This window comes from Pavona decussata, unplaced genomic scaffold, assembly GCF_977016875.1.
Source record: "Pavona decussata unplaced genomic scaffold, jaPavDecu1.1 SCAFFOLD_198, whole genome shotgun sequence".
NCBI lineage: Eukaryota > Metazoa > Cnidaria > Anthozoa > Scleractinia > Agariciidae > Pavona > Pavona decussata.
The window spans coordinates 1977294-2003007 of NW_028145606.1; the positions used below are offsets into that span (position 1 = coordinate 1977294).

The 25714-nt window shown below is 37.7% G+C and overlaps 1 protein-coding gene across 1 annotated transcript in view; it reads left to right on the forward strand.

Annotated features, from left to right (window-relative positions):
* LOC146461512 (uncharacterized) overlaps window positions 1-25714 on the forward strand; it is a 190709-nt gene that overhangs the window by 65896 nt on the left and 99099 nt on the right. The window contains exons 8-12 of the mRNA XM_085086896.1: window positions 4589-4660; window positions 11568-11639; window positions 11853-11924; window positions 23470-23541; window positions 24152-24223. Coding sequence (XP_084943022.1) covers window positions 4589-4660; window positions 11568-11639; window positions 11853-11924; window positions 23470-23541; window positions 24152-24223 — 360 coding nt within the window. The remainder of the gene's footprint in view (window positions 1-4588; window positions 4661-11567; window positions 11640-11852; window positions 11925-23469; window positions 23542-24151; window positions 24224-25714) is intronic.

The following is a 25714-nucleotide window of genomic DNA, read 5'->3' on the forward strand; positions in this document are numbered from 1 at the left end:
AAAGGTCCTTTAATATTAACATTATCAAGATTTCTTACGACAAAGAGTCACAAATCTTTCTAGATAATGTTTATACAGTATATTATAGGACAGAATCAGTTATTGGAATTTGAGGGGGTTCTGTTAGGCCTGTTCCAAACGTCGCGCTACTGTCGTGCCCAACTAAATTCAAGAATTTAATTCGACTTGAACACGGCAGTAGCGCGACGTTTGAAACCAATTAGTTCGGTAGGCAGGATTAAGTTCGGCACAACTATTTCGCACGGTAGGCCCTGTCGTGCCGCACGCCAGTAGCGCTACTTGGTTTCAAACCGGGCGTGTTATTGATTTGCCGAACTAAATTCATAAATTATTTTAATGTATTTTATGTTAATTTGCTCGTTTTACGCATTTCTGTATTTTAGAATTTGGCGCGACTAAATTAAATTCGACGTTTGAAACCACTGCCGTGTCAAATTGATTTAAGTTCGGCACGGCCGTAGCACGACGTTTGGAACAAGCTTAAGTGACAGGAAGTGCGTTCCAGCATAGGCCTTATCACGGTTTTCGACGCCATTTTGACGAGTAGGCAAACACGTCAGAAATAACAGTGTTTGTATGGAAATCCGATGTCAAATAATTTTCATAAACAACGCTTCTGAAAAATTCATGAATTGGAAACTTTTAGCATTAGTAAAAGGATTTTAAGAAAAAAAATTGGAGGGATGTAGCTGTGCTAGAAAGCGTCCAGTTGTGTTTTGAATTTTCCATACATTTGTCTGTACAGCGAACCAGCCGTGAACTGCTACTAAAAATAGTTCGCGGGAAAAAATACAGACAAATGTATGGAAAGTTCAAAACACGACTGGACGCTTTCTGGCACACCTACATCCCTCCAATTTTTTTTTCTTAAAATCCTTTTACTAGTGCCAAAAGTTTCCAATTCATGAATTTTTCAGAAGCGATGTTTTATGAAAATTATTTAACATCGGATTCCCATACAAACACTGTAATTTCAGACGTGTTTGCCTACTCGTCAAAATGGCGTCGAAAACCTTGATAAGACCTATTTAGCTGCTGAATAGCTACTTTAGGAAGAGATAAAATATCTTACTGGAGCGCAAACTAAACATATCTTTCAAGTATTCCGGGTATTTGTTAAACTGAAGAAAATTAACTGAAAACAGTTAGTATAAGACCGTGATATACGGCTTATTCACCGAGTCTGCACTCTATTTTTATATAATAACGCCTAATTTAGGAGTTGAGGCAGAACGTTCTTATTTATTTTAATATTATTATCGATATGTTTTTGGTAATTTGACCTTGAAAAGTTCTTACGATGTTCTTAAGTTACCTATTATAGTATTAAAATAAATCTGTGGGGACGTGTCGAAGACCACGGGACCTAGCCTCCCACGCAGGCGTTTTTAGGGGACTCGTCTCGTATTGGAGGTACGCCTGCGTGGAAGGCTACCCGGGACCAAGACACCTATCATTTGGGTTAATTGGACTGTGTAAAATGAAGTTTTACTTCTGTTATTTTATCCGTGTTTTTACTGTTCATTTTAAAAAAAGATTTGTTCAAAAAAAAAAAAGTTAAATAAATAAAATAAATCAACTTTGTTTAACGAGGGTAACACTTAACAGTCTGATGACTGACAAACCTGTGGCCCTCGGATTCCAGATCGAATTGGAATTTGGAAATGTTGGTTTTTGCAGGAGGAAAACCGGAATACCCGGAGAAAAACCTCTCGGAGCAGGACGAGAACCAACAACAAACTCAACCCACATATGACGTCGAGTCCGGGAATCGAATCCGGGCCACAATGGTGGGAGGCAAGTGCTCTCACCACTGTGCCATCCCTGCTCCCACATTGTTCTTAACTAGTACTGACTCTCAGCCTGGGAAATGGTCTTATAGTATGTTCTTAAGTTTGAGTTTACTGTATCTCGGCCTCGAACGTTATTATAAAAATGAAACGAGTGCAATTTGTTAGAGCAATGTTTGCTCTAGAAATGCCACACCACAGAACAGTAATTTAAAATGGGTTCTTATTAACGCTTTTAAGTGGAGACGTAGCATGGGTTGTTATTCAATTGATTCTTCTCAAGGGTGAGGTCGAATATGATTCTATCCTTGATTCCGCTCACCTAAGAAGTACTTCAAAAAAATGTTTAAAGTTGTGGTGGATTTACCACAATTTTAACATCTATCAAAGGTGAGGTCAAATGTGAGGAACATTGACTAAACCTTTCAAACGCTTCGAAAGCGAAGTCAAAGATACAAACGTCTTTGCATATACTTTTATCATGGTTGAAAGGCGCTGAGAAATAAATTTGACAGCGTTAAATAAGTTCACAAGGCCTACGAACGAGCGTCAAAAGACCGATCAAGTTCCGAGTTCCTTTCTTCCCGTTTTTTCTAGGCTGATTTTTCGCTCTCACCTCCCCCGCTCCTCCGTGTTTTTCTGCTCCTTCTCCTCAGAAGCTTTAGTTCGTTTATTGCACTCGCTTGGAGAGGAAAGGACTGCCACGCAAGCTAGGTTTAACAGCGTTAAACCATTTCTTGGTTAACAAGTGGTGAACAATGTTTAGACTTTTTATTCATCGTGATAAATTGCTTGTTTTCTTTTGCCATTCAACACGTTGAATGTTGCCGTTGTTGAACAAAATAGAATTACCCTGCTCAATTTCTGTTCAAACTGTTGAATAACTTGTTTCAACGTTAGCATTTAACATGACATGATTCACTGTTCAACATTTGCTAAATAGCAGTCAAAACATTTGTTGATCAAAAACCGTTGAACCGTCTGTACACAACTTGAGGAGTCCAATTGACGATGTTTTGCGAGACTTTACGCGGAAAGGTGGCTCTTCTTTGAAAACCTTTGGAACGGGCGTTGTGTCTGCCGTACCCCCTAAACTCTTTAGCCCACTTTAGTCTCAGGCCCTGACTACACGAGACCAGGCTCCAGTTGTTCAAAGGCCGGATAACTTTATCCGGTGGATAAGGCGCTTTTCAGGGTCTAAAAAATACTTCACGTTAAATGTTGTCCAAGGTTTTCGTACACTCCCAAACTAAGCTGTGGTTAGAGTGTTCATATTCGCTTGTACAAGAGGAAATACTGAAATCTTTGCACAGATTGAAACTGTCGGATAGTGACTTATCCACTGGAAAAAGTTATCCGGCCTTTGAACAACTGGGGCTAGTACGACTCGGACTGGTACGATTAAGTACATATGAGCCCGGTCTGAAAGTATGACGCGATTACATGAGACCTGCTAAGAGACTTCAGATCGGCATGAATGTTTACATGAAACATGCAGGAAGTTTCTATCAGTTTCTTTTGTGGTCTGTTTCATTGTGCCTTTTTTTATGTTAAATGCAGCACTGCTAATAAGAAAGAATACAGCTGAAAGCGAGATAAAAGAGATAATATAATTATTTCTCTGACATTGTCTTACGCAATTCTGCATACGATTTGACAAGACCTACTTCAAAGCCAAAGCCTCTACCGTGTCAAAGTGTATTCGTTTTGAGGTCAAGTTTTCCTTCAAGCAGCTAAACAGCTCGAATCGTTTAGCATGTTATTTTGTGTTCTGTCGGCCCGAACAAGCGTTGTTTGAAATAACTCAGCTTGTCTACTTTCTTTTACTTTCAGCTGGTTCTGACTTGCTTAAAAAACAAATTAGATATGTTGTTACCGGCAAAAAAAAAAAAGTCCTTGAAGTATCCGTAGTATTGCTGATGTAATGACTACGGCTAATATAATTACTTTTAGTTTCATGGAGTTTGTTCAAATATTAAAAAAGTTGTTCAGGTTCAAAGTCGCCCCCGCCCCCGCCCGCTCCTCTTTACGGTCTAGAGGCTTAATTGCCCACGGCCATGAAGTCGGAACAAGGATATGATTTTAAAATTAGAAGTAATATGATTACAGTACTATGTCGCATGCTAGTCGTATTTATGAAGAAATTTTACGCCGTAGATTTGCACTTATAATCAGAACTGGTCTTTTCGTGAGATTGCGCGAATTGCCAATACGGCTTTAAAGCTTAGTTTACATATGCCGGGAAAATCCCAGACGACCGTGGATTTCACTGTTTCCCGACCGTCCCTGAGTTTCCCGACTAATGAAAACTGGAAATCATAGACATCCCTGGTCGTCTGGGATGGTCGCAGACAAATTGTGAAAATCGGGAGTGTTTCTATTTTCACGACGCGTCCCAGATTTCTGCGATGGTCGGCGATCATTCCCGACATACCAAAACTCAAATTTGTACTGTCGGGGACGTTGGCGATAGTTTTAGCTCGTTACCCGTGATCCTCTAGATTGCTTTGCTCCCGGTTCCTACTTCCCCCTGACAAATAAAAATGGCGTCTGTCAGCGACTGAGTACCTCAAATTCCCCGATATCTCGGTAAAATCTGGAACGGTCGGGAAACAGCCCCCGATCGTCTGGGATTTTTTCGACATGTGCAAACTAGGCTTTATAAGAAAAAAAAATATATTTTTTAAACGATACGATTCGCGTGTTTTATCTAGTAATTAAAAATCTTTTCATGTAGAAGTTTAAAATAACACCAAGTTATGGTTATTTGTTGTTAGGCACTTGGAAAACAACCAGTTGAAGGACCTGCCCCAGGGTGTCTTTGATAACAATACATGGCTGGAGTGGCTGTAAGTGAAACCCTTCTGTTGTAAAATATCAATAGTAATCCCATAATTCCGAGAGAAGAGACGATGGAGGCAGAAACTGAACTTGTGGAATTCAAAATAATATGAACACCAGGAGTTTTAGATATAACAACTCAAATAACGCTTTCTTTCTCAATTTATTGTTTAAAAAAAATATTTATAGATATATCCTTTTCATAACATAAATTTAACATTGATATTTGTGCAGTTTAACAGCAAAAACTAACATATTTGCATAACTTACAGCGTGTGGGAACTTTCAATTTTAGAGTAATTGCTGAATATTATATGCACAAAAGAAATAGTTATAAGTTCAGCATCCGAGTTAATCTGCAAATGGTTAGACGTTCTAGTCTTCTCGGATAAGGACGATAAACCGTAGGCCATGTCTCACAACACTTTAATGTTCATAACCCTGTGGGACGTTAAAGAGCCCATACACTAATTACAAAGAGTAGGGCATGGAGTTCCCGGTGTGCTCAGACTGGTCTTTGTGCTATTTCATGATTCATTGGCTGGGTGGGTTGGGTGAGGTCGCTACTGATTGCGGCTGCCAGCGGCGCCTATTTATGCTGATGTCCGATCTCACCCTTGCACTGAAGTAATGGACGCCGCGTTTGAAATATGTATATAGAAAATGCACTATATAATACCTTTACCATTTAATACATTTTGGCGATAAATGTACATTAATAAAAACTGGCATTTCCTGACAATGAGAAATTTTGTATACCCCAGTATGGTCCAGGGCGAGTGAGGTTAGTAACAGTGGCGAATCCAGACCTTCTATGGGTACTGTGGGGGCGGCCCCGCTCTCAAACGATTGATTTGCTTATCTTCGTGAAAAGAAATTTATATGTGCCTCGGTCCTACGGGCGTCGGTGTTTGTCAAAAATATGGGGGTGGGGAGGGTGGTGGGGGCTGGAGGTAGGGTCTCCCGGGTTCTTCGCGTAAATCCACCACGGAGTAAGGCATTACTTTAATAATTTAATGTAATGGCGTCCAAACGCAGCGATAACGCAAGCCTCGATTTGTAGCACAGGAGCACAAGAGTTGGTTTTCGTGTAGACAACGCTAAATTTAAGAATATTTTCCTTTTTGTTTCTGTCTTACTGCGCTATAAACAAACTGTTCAGTATGGTTTTTCGCCGCAAACAGCATTTTAGAATTATTATCGATAACAGTTCTATTGCTGTGAATATCTGCCAAAAAACAAACTAACAAACAAACAAGGAAACAAAAGAAAAGAAAACAAAGCGTTAAAATTACGAAACAAAACGCAACAAACAGGTGTGCTAGTCTATTTTGTTTGCTGTGATGCTTAGCAGAATCAAGACACTTTCCTTTTAATTCTGAAAGAATGAAAGATTTACTACATTTCTACCGTTATATAATCTAGAATCTACAGAAAATCATAACTGGTGAATGAAAATGCGTTCAAAGAAATCGAGAACCTTGAAAGAATACCACTTGCAGCATCAACTGAACTCAGCTAACAACTTAAACTGAACACAGCCAATATGCCGAATAAAATGAACCTTTAGCCAACGCTGAACCAAAGCAGTTGAATTGTTGTCAAACAATCTCCCGTTGAAAAGTACTGCATGACCCTAGTACATGAGGTAGCGTCACTTAGGGCTGCTGATTAGTTGTCGGTTCCAGTCTACTAGCAGTTACGAGAGTACTGGGTAGTTATTCACATGTGGTAAACCCTTCTTTTTTTCCCATTTTTTTTTCTTCTTAACTTCAATATTTGTTTTTTTACTTCATTCCTTTTTCAGGGGTTTGGGGCGAGGGGAGAGGGGAGGGGTGTAGGTAGATACTTCACACTGAAATCAACATATTTAGGGGACATTTGAAGTGTATTTCACTCAGTTTTCAACAACATGAAGTTCTAGTGCTAAAGCCCAGTCCAGCTTGATATATTTGCATTTTTGAATTTCCTTGACGGCAACTTACTTTCTGGGCTGGGAAAAAATTTCAACAGAGAATTACGTGACAAGGCTGTACAGAATCTGCAAAAGGAGGGATTACTTGATCCAGAATACATTATGTGTTTACGTAAAGCCTGTAGGTTATTAAAGTGGATGCGGATAATTTTTTTTAGCAAGGATACCTAAAATAAATTTTGATCCGACTGAGAAAGGTCGGGGTCGTTGGGTGACATTGCTTCATCACCTATTTGCACTCATTTTCTTTTAAAAAAAATTTAATTAATAACAAAGCTCTCAATTTTTGGGAACAAGACCTTTTGGAAAAAGTGCGTTTTTACCATTCAACCACTGAGAATCGAGAAAAGCGTAATCTAGTATTTTCAGGAAAGGGGCCTGATTTACATATCCAAGATTCATTTTTCCTCAGTTTCAACGCTTGTAAAGGTGTTTATAAAACCAATCCTACTAGGTAATGGGCATAAGGCATAAATTATACTGTATTAATAATAGTAACTAATATCCCGTGTGTCGTTACTCGACAAAGTAGAAGAAAAACAAGACCACCATAAACTCTTCGAAATTAAAGAGAACAATTTGTCGCCTCTAAAGACAACCACTGCTTAGTTCATATTTTGTCTGAATCAGATAGACAACCGGGACTAATCAATTAAGTTTAACAATGGCGACAATAATGACAGTAAAACAACATTATTGTGCAGCATGTTCGGCGATTAAATGCGAAACCGAAATGCTTAATTAAATCGAAGTCAAAATATATACAAGTTACCATCTTCAGTGGTATGGGGCTAAATTGACATCGTAACGATCGAACAAACCAATACCAAAACAAGATTAGGCCTTTCTTGGTCGAAACCAACCTCAAGCTACATAGACATTTTAAAGAAGAACGAAAAACATAACTTCCCCCCCCCCCCCTCCCCGCTAGAATACTGCCAGTAATGTAGGTATTGTAAGTATTGTTTAGTGTAAGCATTGTAAGTATTGTACGCGTAGTAAGCACTGTCAGTAGTGCAAGTATTGTTAGTATTTTAAGTAGTTATTTAGTATTGCAAAATAAATAAATAAATAAATTAATTAATTAATTAATTAATTAAAAAACCTCTTTCCGCCCGCTAAGCATGCGGCGTAAGGTTAAGATCAGAGAACAAATGATTTTCGTCGTAAGAAGTTTGGTATCTAAATTGACATGGACGCAACTGAGCGTACCATTTCACTCACCAAAAGAAATTGACAGTTTTTGTTTGGCTGGTGTCTGAGGTACAATAAAACAGATAACAGGTAAATCATTCTAAGGGGAAATTCACGAGGCTGTACTTAAAGTTATGATTCATCATAACTGTTGTTTCTTAACAACAGACTATTGACTACAATAGACTACAAAGCTTGTGGGCCTGATCAAAGTCCTGGTCGTGTTCTTAAGGAGTCTGCATTCGAGTTGGTCTCTATCCTTGTTTCACTCTTCCAACAATCATTTGATGACGGCGCTCTACCCTCTGCCTGGAAGGATGAAAACATCACTGTCATCTTAAAAAGCGGTCATTCCGCTGATCCTAAGAATTACAGGCCTGTTATCGCAAAGTCCATGGAACACATTATTTGCAAGCAAATTTGTACCCATCTTAGTGGAAACTCAGTCATCTCTTAGCACCAGGCACGGCTTCCAATAAGGACTTTTGTGTGAGACCCAATTAATTACGGTCATTCATGAGCGGGCGAGCATTCTTAACATACATGATCAGGTCGTCTTTCTTGACTTGGCAAAGGTCTTTGGCACTGTGCCTCATGAAAGGCCTCTCCTTAAGGCCAAATTAAATGGCATTTTTGGGAAGTTTAATAACTGGATTGGGGATTTTCTTACTGGTAGAAGACAACGTGTAATGGTAAATGGTTCATCATCTAAGTAGTCACCTGTACTATCTGATGTCCTCCAGGGCACTGCTCTGGGGCCGATCTTGTTCCTTCTCTTTATTAACGATCTAACCTCGGTAGTATCATCGAGTGTTAAGTTATTTGCGGATGACAGTGTGCACTACCGCGCCATGTTGAGTCCTCGGCTGACCACGATACGCTTCAGCAGAACCTGTTGCAGTTTTATGAATGGGTGGATATGTGACAAATGAACTTTGCCCCTATTAAATGCTACATCATGTCCATCACCCTTAAGCGCCAGCCATCATCATACTCGCACACGCTGAGTAACACTCCTTTGGAGGGAGTCACGTTCCAGAAATATTGAGGGGTCTACATTACCAGCTCACTCAATTGGACTATAAGCAGGCTGTAGAGGTGAAAAAGAAAGCGAATAAGATTTTAGACGTACTTCAAAGGAATATGGTGCCCTGTAGTCCTGTTGTCAAAGGACGGGCCTATTTGACCCTGGTCCGTCCAGTGTGTGAATACGGTTCCGTCGCCTGGTCTCCATACCCAAAGACAGATATCAACTGTTTGGAATCTGTCCAGCGTTGCGCAACACACTTTGTTTGTAACGACTATCGTCGAATCAGTAGTGTTTATGCCATGATATCAAACTTGGCGTGGCAAGACCTGGAGACACGTAGAAGGATCTCTGTTGTCATGTTGTCAAAGGACGGGCCTATTTGACCCTGGTCCGTCCAGTGTGTAAATACGGTTCCGTCGCCTGGTCTCCATACACAAAGAAAGATATCAACTGTTTGGAATCCGTACAGCGTCCCGCGACACGCTTTGTTTGTAACGACTATCGTCGAATCAGTAGTGTTTATACAATGATATCAAACTTGGCGTGGCAAGACCTGGAGACACGTAAGCTAGTACGCAGCATCCATTCCACTTTCAACGTTTTTCGTCTAACGTTAATTAACGCGCATAGGTCTTCTGTCCCAGTTTAGAATGCTTTGTCCCCCTCTTCCGTATATGCTGACTCTGTTACAGTGTTTCATTCAAGTATTTATAATATGATGATTTGTTCATTATTAGATGAACGAATGTATTAGTAGTTCGTTCGTTAACAAGTTAATTAACTCGCTATCCTTGAAATGTGTCAGATTTTGGGGACTCGATTTTGTATGCCGCGTGCGTGGATAGTTTGATCGTTATCAAGTTAATTTTGTTTTCATTTTACTTTATTTTCACCTTCGCCTGAGCATCCGTGTTCTGAACGCCCATTACCGGATTAGCCTGCTACAGGCAATTATGTTAATTAAAGATTGTTAACAAACAATTTTTTTTAAGGCAACACATTTAAAAGGTGCTATTGAAAGGTTGCCGATTTGTACGAATCACACAAGTACAGCGGAATATTTATCCGACCACTTTTCACCAATATTCTTGCCAACTGCCCCCTACGAAATTAGGTTGTCGATTTGCACTACCAGTACGAAAAGATGATCTTATCGTAAGTACGTAAAAAGAAAAACGAAAAAAGTGATTTCTAGAGTCGAAAATTGCATCTTTTCAACGAGATAAAGAGCGAAAAAGTAGCTGGCACGTTAGGGGGGGGGGGGGGGGGGTTGGGGATTGTTTGTGCGAGGTCCTTTTTTACGCCCTAAAAATACTATTTGGTAATCTGGACTCAAAATAGTTTAGAGGCCCAGAATGTAACCCAATAAAATATATTTTCGCCACAAAAATGTTTCATACATAATCTTTCCATCCGAAAAAAGTTCGCTAGAAATTTCGACCCCCCAAAATCCCTGAGTGCTAATTTCAAACCCCAAAAAGGATCTTATAATATATGCCCCTGGTGTCTATATGTAACTACCAAGAATTTCTTTGATTATCTGATGTCTAGTGAAAGTACCACTGCTTGCTCTTGCTCTCTTGAACGGCGAGTCGAAATGTGATCATAAAACCAGCTTGTAATTTAACTGTTTTAAATTTTGAGGGAGTTTTGCTAACCAGCATATTGTAAGATGTATGTTTTCAGTCAGTGTTACGCACATATATATATTCCCAGAAAGACAGTCGGAAACGAATCTATCATAGCATGAACCTATGACTTCTGCTTCGGATGCTCCATATCTAAGGTATAGGTGACTCGTCTGCCCAGCAGTACAAAATATGTCGTATGTACTTCTGACTGAAAACAATGTTTCATGAAACGGAATGTTAGTAAATGAATTTCATTGTTACAGATGAAAGGGTTTTGTGATCTTCTTCTGAGCACTCTTCTTCAGGCTACTCTCTTTTTCTTGTTCTTGTTCTCATGGAGATATCTTTAACGGGTGCACAGCTCAAAAAACAACCCCTAAAACAAAACTCCAGTCACTAAAAAAACCCAATACACTCCTTTGTTGCTCGCTTGGAACTAAAGTTTGGGAGCGTGGACCCGTTTCTCGAACGAAAGCCACGAACACTTCTCTGGCCTTCCGTGCTTTTTTTTGAATGGATTTTATCTTAAGAACAAAGCAGGCCAAATAGGAAACTTTGTTCACATAAAAAAATAGTTATAAGTTAGAGAACAGCTTTGTAAACTTCACGGCCCTGTTGTTCAAGGGGTGGATAACCCTATCCACCGGATAAATTACTATTCAGTGGATAAGTGCTAACAAAACAAACTATGCGACGATAAACACGTGACGCAAACGGCCGGAAAGTACTTGCGCCTTCATTCAGTGTGGTCAGTTACAACACCCAATTTATCCTACCGTCCCACCTACTCCGTACTTCTTCTTATATGAATTTCTTTCGGATACAATGTAACTTCATTTTATTTAAATATATAAATATAAACACACCTATTTTTTTTTCATTTTTTCATTTATTGTTATTTATTTATTTATTTATTTATTTATTTATTTATTTATTTATTTATTTATATGCTTATTTATTATTTTGTATCTTAATTTATAAATTTATCAATGTTTTTTTTTTCATGTTCCGGAGATGTTCCGGAATGTCCCGGAATGTTCCATGTTTCTGGTTTTATCGACGGCTACGCTATTATTTGTTTGTAGGTTCTTGGGCAACAACGAGTTAGAAACCTTGCCAAATGGAGTGTTCAACAACAACAGATGGCTGCGAAAGCTGTGAGTGAGGCCCTTCCAAAGCAAACGAAACGTAAATGCTACCAGAAACGAACGATGAAACAAAAAAGGAGCAAAAATGTCTATCATTACCTAATCGATTAATAACAGTTATAATGAAAATGATAATGATAAAAGATAATGACTATGCTAACAATAGTTATATTCAATATACTGATAGTTTTTTGCTACGATGTGTTCCTTTTTTTTTTTCAGGCACTTGGATAACAATCAATTGGAGAATTTGACCTCAGGAATTTTTGATCATCAGAGATATTTGCTCGAGCTGTAAGTGGGAGTTTTTTATTACAGAAATGTGATCTTATCAAAGATCAGATAGTTTAATAGAGACGGAGAACGAAATTGGCAAAGTCCAACTGAAATAAGTATTAATAGTTTTGAAATGTTGCTCAATTTCTAGCTCATACATTAACTGTTCAAACAAAAAATACGGTATGACACTGAATGCGCCATTGCGCCCACAACACGTATAGCGTTATGAATCCCTGATACTACTCCATCATAACTTGGAAAATACGTGACAAATTTATTCAGGAGTGAACAAAAGGGAAACATGAAAACATGCGCTGATGGACCAGATGTCTGAGATAGATCCTTTATCGTAAATTAATGGACGTAAAAGCTGTGAACAGAGTGTTTCATGGAGCTCAAAACTGGTTACTGCCGACCCTTACCTGTTCCAATCCAAGCCTCGCTCTGCTCTGGTACCGTAACTTTTTTCAACTCAGTGAGGATTTCATACAGAAACAATACAGTAATGCACTGAAAAACGACAATAACAAGCGATTCAAAATTTCTCGTTCATTTCTGCTCATGGAATCTGATCAACTTTTGCGATAAATGAAATGAGATGAAATGAAATGCTTAAGTAATGCTTAAATTATTATTATGTTCGTATTTTTTTACTATTATGCATATGTTTGGTGCAAACAAAATGTCACTTTTATGCTGAAAAGCCGTCACTATTATAGTTCATTATGTTCGCATGATTTTCTATATTGGTAAGCATGGAACGAGTTTTCTAGTAATGAAAAAATATATATATAAAATTTGCTCTGATACAGCAGGAGAGGACTGCATCAGCAAGAAGAACTGGAGTCACCATTTTAAAAAGTCACTGCTAAGTGAGGAGACAATTATCCACCCCCAGATCTGGCAGTTTTCTAACTACTATTATGGGGTTATACCAGATTCGTTTGCCTCACTATTATACTTAATTAAAACTATGCCGACATAATATGTAAAATCCCACCGGAGGAGCTGTATGAAGTTTATTAAATTGTAATAAAAAGTCGATTTTCGGGTAAATTTTAATAAAGAGATGTTAAAAAAAAAGAAAAAAAGTGGAAAGTGATGCACTTATCAGGGAAGACATCCAGTGTTATCAGTGCAAAAAAGATGGCGTGATACTCCCAAGAGCCACTCAACCTTGGTCCATTGCTGTTTTACTGACTAATATAATGTTTTATTATTACTAAAACCTCGCCATGTAACCGGGCCCTTACTGCCTCAACACCTTTTAGTGTTTTCTTATTATTGCTACCAACAAAATATTCTTCCTACTTGCAGTAATTACGTATCGTTAGCAAGTATGGGTGATCTCTTTGGCAAATGTGTTTGGTAAGAAATAACCAGCGATCTGGCACTGGATGTTTTGGCACTCTAGTTAATACTAGTGCATTCTACTCTAGCATACTATAAAAATAGCAGTATTCGCTGAGTTTTAAGCTGGATTCAGATTAAATTAAAAGACTGTAGGATCCCGTGCAATGAAACTATGGGAGGTGGATAAGTGATTGTAGATAGGTAAAATCTTGGGTTCTCAGCCGTGAGGCTTTATCAATAACCAACGATTTTAACTTTGAAATGGAAATCGGTTCCTCAGCCGTGACGTTTCATAAAAAACCGAGATATTTATATTTAAAAGGGAAAACGGGCATTTTTTTTTAAGATTACAAACAACATTCGTCCGCCAAAATGGATAAAATCCACTAATTTTTGCATTTTAAAGTTCTCGTGGCCTTACTATGTGTTGTTACACATTCTGAGCCCACGACAACAGCAAAGAATAATGGAAAAAAGGCTTTACATTTGTCTCGATTTGTATTCGGCTGTAGATTAATTCATGTTAAGCCTGTACGGCTGTATTTGCAAGCTTCAACGAATTTTCTAGGACGGGATGGGAGTTGGGTTGTGTCATTTGAAACTTTAGGGTGCGTTCGACTGACCCTGTTCCGGTATAGGAATGCATGCAACAATGACAAGAAATCCCTCCTAAGAGGTTTTAGGAGTTACTAGAGTACGAGATGGCTCTTAAATTATATCATGTGTAAGCGAATAATTACCGAAATGTCTTCTCAAATTACTTAAAAGAAAAAATTTAACAGCTATTCCGCTTGTTCCTATTCCGGAATACAGTCAATCGAACGCAACATTAGTTTCATTTACGAAGAACTGGAGTTCGAAATTAAAAGAAATAGCCTATAGAACACTTATTCGCTTATTCTTCTTTAACAGTCCGAAGTCATCTGACCGTTAAAATCTTAGCGCCACGGGTGCCAGATAGTTAGGCGTAGCGGCGTAGTGGTTTGATGCGTGGACTCACAAGCGGAAAGTACAGCGTTCGATTCCCGAAGTAACGGACATAAAGTTATTCCTTTTCACCTTTTTTTTCTTATTTTGGCCTTCAATAGCCAAACGCCAGCCACTCCAAAGGCCCCAACCAATTTTCAAAATTAAAACTTTCTTTAAAAATTATATAGCTATTCGAGGAGCTCAGTTTTGCTGAGGAGAACGGCTAAGCGGCGGAGAATGCGGAAATGCCCCTTATTAGACCTTAATCTTTCTTGTTTAATACGATTTATAATTATTTCGAGTTCTGAGCCAACCAAACACAATGCGAACAATGTTTTATACCTTTCAGGTCACACTTTATTCCCGCATGGCGTCCACGAATCTTTAGTTGTAGAGTATAGTTTAATGCCGGAGTACTGCTTTACGGCTACCACTATTCACTTCAGTTGGCTTACGCCACGGTGCAGTAATTAAGGTGGCCGAATACAGTTTTTTTAGTGTACAGATGTTAGAAGACGTTATTTGGAAACTATGTATTTCTGGACACCCAAAATTGGTATGGTGTAAGACCAACTAAGAAAGAATGTATTTTCGTACGTCTTGTTGAGCTAAGTATCGTTTCCATGGCAACGCAGCGAACTATTAAACGTCCATAAATAGTAGGTTTTCTTTATTTTTAGAAAATGTACTCATTAGATTTTTTCCATTTTTTGTATCCAGAACAACTCACAAAACACTGATACAGTTGCACTATTTTCATGTAATTTTAACAGAGAGATCTCCTGTAGATATTGATTTTGCATTTTAATGTTTTGTGAAGATACCCTCTGTTAGATTTAGGTTTCTCTTTGTAGGTGAGTTACGCTTTTAGGGAACTATTTTCATGCCAAATTTCAGGGAATTCTAATGAGCAGTTCCTTAGAAAACAGTTCATTTCCACGAAAACAACCAGTCACAATTTTTTGGTCAAATGCGCATGCGTGGCTTTAATTAGGTTTCATGGCAAAGATGAAAAGCATGCAAAAGGTCTTGGTGAATGACTTTTTTGCTCGGAAAGAAAAGAAAAAGAGTCCAGAAACGAGAAACTTAGTTATTTAGGATCAAAACTTAACTTTATTATCCATTTCATGTAAAATTGAGGGATCACTTTATCGACCGCCGTATTTGCGTACCACAACCCTAGCGCGCGCTTAATAGCATCACTTACAGAATCTGTAAAGAGCGCGCAAACTGTGTTCAGCCACCTTAATCTCATGAAATGCTTACAATCTTTTATGAGCCCGTAGGATTCTGAGCTCCTCGTATTTTTAATTTTCCGCTGTGATAGTAGGACACACAATATGAATTTCAGCTTCTTTCAACAACATACGGAGCCTTATACCGTTGATCGAAATGACATTAAACGAACAGCAAGTGAAGAGAGTTTAATTGGCGCAAGGTCTAAGTACCATAACATTTAAGCAGTTTACGTGTTCTGTTCTGTGCTACTTTAAAACAGGGGCCGAGGTGAGAGAATTTTGCGGCAGCAGAGTCGGAGTTCTATGTCGGGAAATCTGAGTTCTGAGTTTGATGACCCTCGTGGTTTAATAAAATGAACAAAAACACTATTTCGTAGGTCATGTATCAGCATGTTGTCTTCATCAAAGGTCTAGCCACGTATGGTTAATATTGTGGGTTCTGTCAACTAAGATTCTGATGAGATCGACTTTCATTCCAGTATGAAAAGTATACATTGTAGCGGCTTTACATAAACAGCTTGTATATATATATTTTTATACGGGTAAGAAGGTGATTTAGACGCAAAAAAGTCGAAAGTAGATTAAAAACTCAACAATCGACCATGTCGCATTTAAGGACGGTGCCTACTAATACCGAAGTATTTTTGTGCGGCTTATGACTATGCGGGAAAAGCAGATCTTAGGAAGGCCTATTGGAATCCAAAAAGAAAATTGGGGGTAACCACGCATTTTTCAGAGTTAATTAAACATTAATATCTCTAAAAAAAGAAAATATAAAAGCAATGTAAAGCAATGTATGGGATTTTTTCCTAAATTGAGGCTTAATTATCTCTGAAAAATGCATGGTTACCCCCAATTTTTTTATGAGATACCAAAAGCACTTGGTAAGTTCTGCTTTCTCCGTATAGTTTTAAACCGTGCAAAAATATTCCTGTATTAGTAGGCACCACCCATAGGAAACCAGAGTATCTCGCGATGCGCAGAACGTACGCGCAGTAACAATAGTAGGCACCGTCCTTAAGATCATCCCCCTTTTTTTTCGTTTTCCGTTGCCCAACAGACCAGATTTTCTAAAAAAAAAAATAAACAAACAAACAAACGAACGACAGTGATATTATCATAATGTTTCCGATCTCAGCAACAGCTTAAAGCTACACAGTTGAGTCATTTCAGTTTTAGTGTAGAATTGAAAACCCAGAATTATTTTACCGTAAACATCGAAAGTATCAATAATTTCAGGGGATTGTTTATTTTGGGTGCTTCCTTTTGAACAAGGTAGCTAACTGTGTTGCAAGATATATGCTCCGAATACCATGAAAATTGTGAAAACATACGCCCGTAATCATCTATAGACAGTAGTAAGCATACTTAATGGCGTCTTCGTTGTTCCCTAGTAACCATTTTAAGTTACTGTGTCTCCCGGTCTCCCGGTTTCTCACTACCTCCTTCTCCCCCTCCTTAGTCCCCCCCCCCCCTCCCCTCTCTCTCTCCTGCACTACCTATTGTTGTTCGTTTATTTATTTATCTTTTTTTTCATAAGTTTATTTTTATTCCGACCGACCAACCAGCCTAAACTCTAAAAACAGCATCGACAATAAACGGCGGCCCAACCGTACCGTATTCGGCAAGAATCCAAACCACTCAGTCCACTTTCTTCACTGCGTCAAAGTTTGCTCAATGAATCGAACACAGGAAATAAATCTTTTATGACAGACCTTCAAACCTGATAACGTGACCACGAATGGTAATGTTTTGAGACTTATGTTTTGATACATCCTATGAGTCGCGCTGGCTGATTCATTTACAGGTTGTGACGAACAAATCGTGGAAAAAAAAATAAACGTTAGAAGTGAAAATACTGGGGTTTTTTTTGTCAATTCTTGAACTTACTGTATCTCACTTCATTTCAATGCTACAACCAAAATTCCATATCATTTCGGCCCTTTACATTACTGTGTCAGTTGCAAAATGCCCACATTTTACAGACAAGGCAGACCTCCCATTTAGGGTCATTAGGATTTAACATTTGGTGGTTATAAGCCAAGTTAGCTTTTTATTTGAATTTGGAATTGAGAACGTATTTTACCGGCCGTAAATAGTAAAAGCATCACCACTCGCTACTTAGTTTCGGATCTAGCAACCTTTTACTATCAATTCTTTCATGGGATCGTTAAGTTTTCCTTCGAAAGACAGCAAAAAAATGTAAATAAAGGTATACGCGCCGAACTGTCTTTAAAAACCATGAAAAATGCGAAAACGTAAGTATAAATTTTTTAGTGAAAAGGAATTCATAACTTGGTTTTCTCTGATAAGTTCAAAGAGATCAGCATTTAGCAGAGGAGATCCTTCAACATATGACAATGCTTTACCTTTTCAGAGTGTTGTCACCTTCGGTTTTACTGACAACTGACAAATTTTTGTTCGTTTTTATTACATCGTTTGGCTGCTGACCACAACATCCATCCATCTTTTCCTGCTTTCAGACTACAATTACTGTTTCCTATTATTATTATTATTATTATTATTCTTATTATTATTATTATTTTATATCATCTTTATTTTCGCAGTCCGATCGGCATTAAATTTTAAAACCGGGTCGACAGTGGTAAAAATAGGGTGATGCCCGGCTAAATATTACGGGTACATGTTTTCGAACTTGTCAGAAAACTATATTTGTTACTTCAGCTACTCGAGCAAAAAAAAAAAAATACTGGAGCCTGACGGAATCTAGAAAAAAGGCGACTCCGAGAATAGAAATCATTGCAGAACCAAGTTTTGGTTTATGCAAAATTTTAATGAAGAAGATAAATATTTCAACTGTATTCCAGAGTCATAATCATGTCGTGTCACAAGGATGTTCCACTAGCAGTATTTATACCTAAGACAATTAGCATATGGTACCAATGAATAAAGTTATTAGAACAAGTCTAATTCTACGAAGGCTTGAAGGCCTTCATTAATTGTAGGCTTCAAGTTCTTTATGTACAAAGCTTCTAGAAAACCAAGCTGTGACCAATTGTCATTTAAAGATCTATTATTCACAGTTATTGTAAACTGACTGGTAAATATGGTACTTAAAACAGATATCAATACAAAAATTGGTGAAATCAGGCAAGCCAAAAATAATAATAATAATAATAATAATAATAATAATAATAATAATAATAATAATGATAATAATAAAATTAAAAATAATAATAATAATAATAATAATAATAATAATAATAATAATAATAATAATAATTCTTTAAATCTATCACAATATAAAAAGTGTCTGAACATAGGTTGTTCAAGTTTGGTGGTATGTTCACGAAACCGAAAAGCTAAGGAACGATCTGTTTTGCCAATATAATGTTGCACACACACACAGGACATGTTAATCTTTAAATAACATTAAATGTAGCTTTCAGCAAAAAAAGGAACTGGATCCTTGTTGAAACAATAATGAGAAAGCGTGGAAGTAGAATAAACTGTTAAAAACTTAACATTATCGTTAAATAACCTATTCAATTTCTTGATAGATTTGTTAATCAGGCTTTCACCTATGCGACCAAGTTATGATAATTTTTTCCAGAGTAAGTAAGAATTCTTTTTGATATCCACGCAAATTTCAGACCCAAGAACCGAAATCGGTGTTACATAAGAAAGCTGAATCTTGGTCAAGTTTCAGTCGTTATTCACTTTTTCGAACAAGAGTTTTATTTTGTTTGTCCCGGTCTATTTCACTGCTATTCGCGTGCTGTGAATATTTATGATTGCGTGTAGTCGTGCAAGAGAAGCAGAAGCATATATTTATGTTAATTTTAAGTTTTACACGACTTCACATAATCATAAAAATTCACAGAACGTGAATAGCAGTGAAAAAGGCCGGGGCAAACAAACTAAAACTCTTGTTCGAAGAACTGAAAGCGAATGACGACTGAAACTTGAGCAAGATTCAGCCTTCTTATCTAACGCCGGTTTCGGTTCTCAGTTGAGCCCAGGTAAAACTTGCGTGAATATCGAAAACAATTCTTCCTCTAACCGCTTGCAATTCAACATAAAAATCTGCGTGGGCATGTTAAAGATATCTCGATTTATGCAAAATAGGAACTTTTTCATTCACCTGTGTTTTATTTTAAATGTTTTCAAACATAAATATCTTAATTTAATCGAGGACACCCATGAAGCTCAATATACATTTAGAATGTTTTGCTATGAGGAAAGACCTTTTAACAGAAAAGACAAAGCGTCAAGTTTTATTTTGCCAGAGATATTGGTAAAAAATACGAAAATAAACAAAATCATCCCGTAAAAATTAATTCATTATTTACCTGGAAACGCTCTAACCGATTTTTTTCTAATTTCGCCTGCAAATTGTCTAGTAGGTGGAGTAGTTTAAATTCCTAAAGTTTCGTTATAAAGTGTCTTGTTTTATCTATCAATCAAATTAAGTGCATCAAACTCAGAGAGTTTACTGATGCGAGTGAATTTACCCCCATACTAGATTTCGAGATCATCGACAATGTTTAAAATGAGAGGCTATGCGCTTCCGTTGCTATGGTAATAGCTGTTGCCTGCAAACTGATGAGAAAATTAACTTTGATCAAATGTTGAAATGATGATGTAGTATGAAGGAAATAAAAGTTTATCTTGTATGCGAGATTGTAATTTAAAAACCTCCACCCTAAGTCCAGTAAAACTGCTGCGAGCCTCTTAAGGCGATTGAGAATGGACTTTTGTACTCTCTCAAGGAATCCCTTCCAAGATAAAATTTGTTGATCCTTTTGACTTGGTTCTGGAAAAGCTTAGAATTACTACAAATTTTAACCGCTCTTGAAAACAAAGGTTTTACCAAGCGGTCTTTAAACGCCAAAGTGTGAAGCTTAAATCGAAATATACTGACCAGTATGGGTTCCCTTATAATATTTTTATTGATTAGAAGGTCTAGAAAATGCACTTTATGATCAAGAAAAGTATCTACAGTAAACCGTAAATTCTAGTCGAATCAGAATTAAGCTTGTCAGGAGCCCATTAGAGTAATGGGCTCCTGGCTTGTTAAGGACTTGGTTAACGTCAGAGCGCTTCAGCAAAATAAGCGTGTCGTCAACATATGTACTGTATATAGAACTTAATTGTGCCATCAAAAATCAATTTAGTAACGAACTGTTCCTCTAATTCGGTCATAATGATATTATACATCAAAAGATACGAACAGGGCCGTACCTAGGATTTAAATTGGACGTTTTGTTTTTACCCATACACAAAAAGCTGCCTGTAAGACCTTTTAAGAAAAAAAAAAAACGTACACTGATGCTTTTTGTCTTAAATTTTATGACTTTTTATGGCATAAAAACCTTGTTTAGCTTGAACTAAACATTGTCTCTCATTAAATGGTAAATTTAAAACACAGTCGATGCACTGCTGTAAACAAAGGGAGGAAATCACTGAGCACCCATAATTCAAAAGCACTATAACAGTGGAGCGAAGCATTTGCAAAAACACAGCCGTGATTTACATACAATTCAATGTGACTCGTTGCATAACTCTATAACACGCTACAACGATTACTAGAGAACCAAAAAACCAAATAGCCGTGGCAAAAAACACAACACCGTGTGACAAAAACTAACTGTGATAGCCGGGCCCGGCATTACAACAACTATAGAAAGCTTAAGCAATGATTAATCCCTGTCCTAACATTACACAAATCTCAGCAAGAAAATCAATTACCATTTGCTAATTATCTTAGGTATAAATACTGCTAAAAAGTGTAACATCCTTGTGACACGACATGACTATGACTCTGGAATACAGTTCAAATATTGTATCTTATTAGTCGGGCAAACCGACTATAGGTTTACCCTCGTATTTCTCCTCAAAGCTCAATCTCGTACCCAGAGTCTTCAGGCTTTTTGGTCAGCGGGGCAACGCCGGGAAGACTCTGGGGACATCGAAAAAATTCAATTTTTTTGATTGGCTGTTCCGTAACGATTTCCATTGTTTTACCGCAGAAATCCTGCGGTAATAAAATTCGATGTCCCCAGAGTCTTCCCGGCGTTGCCCCGCTGACCAAAAAGCCTGAAGACTCTGGGTACGAGATTGCTCAAAGCTCCGTCACGTGCAATGGGGAATACCGCAGACACGCATAAAGGCGCAACCTTCTTTCCATTATGCCGAAGTCGATGGCGGCCATGTCGAATATGTTAACAAATGATGTGCTTTTCACAGAGAAAACATAAAGCCAATGTGGAAATCAAAGCCGAAAGTGGCACACCATGCAAACTAACCAAATTTTCCTACCACGCAACAGAAGAAGATGTAATTTTGGGTGAACGGACGGGTGAACGCAGGTACGCAAATCAACCATGCCACCGATAACAACGAAACACCAGTGGTCAGCACACAGTTTAAAGGCGTAAAATACTTACCGTCAGTGATAGATACCGTCTTTAACAAATTAACTGAAAATCTGCCGGACATCTCTGAACAACAAATCAAACACGCGGAAGACGAACTCAAAACAAACGAAGTAACCTGTGACAACATCCAAAGCGTAGACATAATGGTGTTTTACAACTGCGTGACTTGCTCCAAGAAGGTCCAATCTCAGGAAAATTCGCGAATGCTCAGATGTATGAACAGTTACGATTTTTCATCAAGAATTCTACGAAAATTAAGACAGCACGTATTTCGGTCAAAGAAGGTGACCAAACCACATGGTATTCATTGTTAACTTCCACATTGGAAGGTATTATTGAAAAGTACAACGAAGATAACAATGAAGCGGATACCATAGAAGAAATAGATGAGGACAAGCTATGTGAAGTTATTTTGACAACAAAAGGTATTAAATTGCGTGTCAATAACACAAACACTGTATTCGGCATTTCTTTTGCTTGATTTCATTGTAGTAAATGGGAGTTTTTCGCCATTGTATTTTTGAGTATATTTCTTTATCAGACATTGATATCAGACATTCATACGTTTATTTTAACCTTGTTTATTGTTTCCTTAAACTTGAAATCTTAAGTAATCCAAATTTTGTTTATGAAAGCCCTCGTTCTCTGGCTCGCCATAAATACCTCCAAGAATGTCAACTAATCAGAGGACGCTGTTCCCACGCGTTGACTGTTGGGTTAATTTTCCCGACATGTCAAACCTCGTTGACAGTATTAAGTAATATGTTTATGTTACCATACCGAAATTTAACTTTTCTAAACGTTGTTTCAGCGGCTAGATTCTAGAATACTCGGCCACTAAAATCTAGAACTTAAAAACTTGCCACCGCAGTCCCGCTGTCATCTAATTTGCATCCACTACGGGACTGCGGACCGCGGCGTTTCAGCTAAGTAGAATAAAATTATGTCTCAGATCAACTTCAATACGATTACCGAGTAGCTTTCACTTTCATCTGTCGGTCAGTTCAAATAAGCAATGTTTTCACGATAAAATATATATCAGTACAATTACAGTTTCATAATATTTTTTTTCACACATGCATCTATTGGCCTGTACATATCACCCCTGGGAAGGGGGGACTCCTTTAATAAAAAGGACTGGGGTGCTCGTCGTACCTTTTAGGTACCTCTTGGCTGTTCAACCTCAAAAGGTCCACGGCAGCAGCTTCTGTGATACGTTTTAGGGTATTGAGCCAAAAAGATATGATGGTGTGTTGTTTTAGAATTGGTACCTCCTAGGGGTGAAAAACATTTTCAAGCCAGGACCTTGGTACCTCAAAAAGTATTTCTTTTAAGAACCACTGCGCACCATAAATGATCAACATTCGTAACAGCACGCCTACCTATAGCCCGAATTACGATCTTAGATCGTCTTGTTCATTAAATTTTGCATGAACCAAACCTTGGTTCTGCGATGATTACTATTCTTGGACTGGCCTTTTTCCTTGTTTATTCAAAACTGTCGGGTGGATATGGATTCTGAAGGAATCTGTTACCACAGTTTAGCTTCTTGTTAGAAAGAAGTAATGCAATGGTCCCGTGCTGTTTTTTGTTTGGTAGGAAGTTGAATAACAACGATTTAAAGTATTTGCGTGAAGGAATTTTCGATCATAACGAAGACCTGATTGTGATGTGAGTACCTAGAACTAACATTAATAAAAAAAGTCCCTAAGAGAGAGATTGAAAAATAAGAAACTGGGAGAACAATTAAATGACATATTTGCAAAATTTCCCAAGAGATAATTTATCAGTTTTTAAAGCAGTTACTGTGTTGCGTCAATTTAACGGAAAAATTTCGTTTAAAACTTCAAGATGGTAGAGGGTTTTCAATTCCAATCAATACAAACGAGAGGACAACGACAAGCTTGTGGTTACTGTGATGGAAAACACTAAAAGACAAACAACCCAGCCGGTCTGACAGGAAGGATCCTGTGAATGCTGTCATTGAAAATAATCAGGTTCTAAAGACAATTAGCAATTTGATTTTATTTGGCTTTAAGAAACTGCACGGATATTAGTCCGCAGACATCATCTGTTTCCCTTGAACCTCGTAGTTTTCTTCGAGCCTCACTCTGGAAAGCTGTTTCCTTCTTGGAACAAAAAATGACCGCAGACAACTATTCGTGCAATTATGTTTTCGTGCCGAATAAGGGTTATCGGTTATTTAGGAAGCTGTTTCATAGTATTAATCAGTTGTATATATATATATATTGGTTAGAAAGCTTAATTTGTTTTTCTTTAGAAACTTGAGTGACAATGAGCTGAGGACCTTGCCTTCGGGGATTTTTGACCGCAATATGCAACTGAGAAGCCTGTAAGTAATTTCTTTCTTTTTTTTTCTTTATCTGAAAAAGAGGTGCGTTGTTACAAAATGACTAATCATGCAATAAAAAAATGGCATTTGATACTATTCTGGCGGTTTAACGTTGTTGCTCCAGTGAAGGGCTAAAGAAATAAGAAGAATATAAAAATAAAAGATCAAAAGACTATGTTTACTGAGAAAACACAGAACTTTCAAAATTTTGCTTTTAATTTTTTGCTAAACAAACAATGATCTTCTTCAGAAAGAAACAATATTCGTAAAGTTACTTATGGGAAACGTTTATTTTGATTATTAATTCTATTCTTCTGCTACTGTAAAAAAAACAAAAAAAAAAAACAAAAGCAAACCACCTAGAGTCGAACTTGTATATAACGGCCACCCTCGGGACTTGAGGAACGGGGCCCAGTTGCTCGAAGCATGGTTAGCGCTAACCCGGGTTAAATGCCATGACAACCTATAGGTTTCAATACCTCTTAACCAATGGTTAGCGCTAACCCTGCTTCGAGCAACTCAGCCCTGGCCGCTTAATACAGGATCACTAAAAAATACTCTCTGAGCATTGTCTAATGTCAATTTTAAAGGCGTGTCATACAAAAGCACTCCATGCAAGGAAACAATATTTATAGGACAATCAACACTCTTTCAAGCAATCAATACTAAACAAAGTTTAGTGCCAATTTGTAACTTAACGGTATAATGTCCATAACATTGTGTAAAAGTACTATGAAATAAATTGTCCTCTACTCTTCTACGGTATACAGTGCTCTATTTCTATGACTTACAGTTCACAACAAAATATCTCATTCCGTCATTTCATAGTTGTTACTCTCAATGCTCAATGTTTTTAGCGTTCGTGATATGGTACCGTAGTTCAGCACATTGCAGACGTCTGAAAAGCGTTATTAAGGTGGCTGAACACAGTTATCCAGTACACAGGTGTTAGTAAACGTTATTTGAAAACTACGTACTTCTGAGTACCCGAAATAAGTATGGTGCAAGATTAACTAAGAAGGAATAAATTTTGATACTTCTTGTTGAGCAAGGTGCCGTTGCCATGGCAACACAGCAAGTTTTAACTGTCCACAAATAATGGTTTTTCTTAATTTTTAGAAAATGCACTCGTTAGATTTTTTCCATTTTTTGTATCCAGAAAAACTCACAAAATACTGACATAGTGGCGCTGCTTCCATGTAATTTTAACAGACAGATCTCCTGTAAATGTTGGTTTTGCACTTTAATGTTTTTTGAAGATACCCTCTGTTAGATTTTGTTTTTAGTTGGTAGGCAAGTTACGCTTTTAGAAAACTACGAGCGGTTCCTTAGAAAGCAGTTCATTTCCATTAAAACAACCAGTCGCAATTTTTTGCTCAAATGCGCATGCGTAGCTTTTAAATATTAGGTTTTCTCAGCAAAGATGAAAAGCGTACAAAAAGGCTTAGCTCATTGTGAACTCACTTTCTTTGTTCGGCGATAAATGAAGAA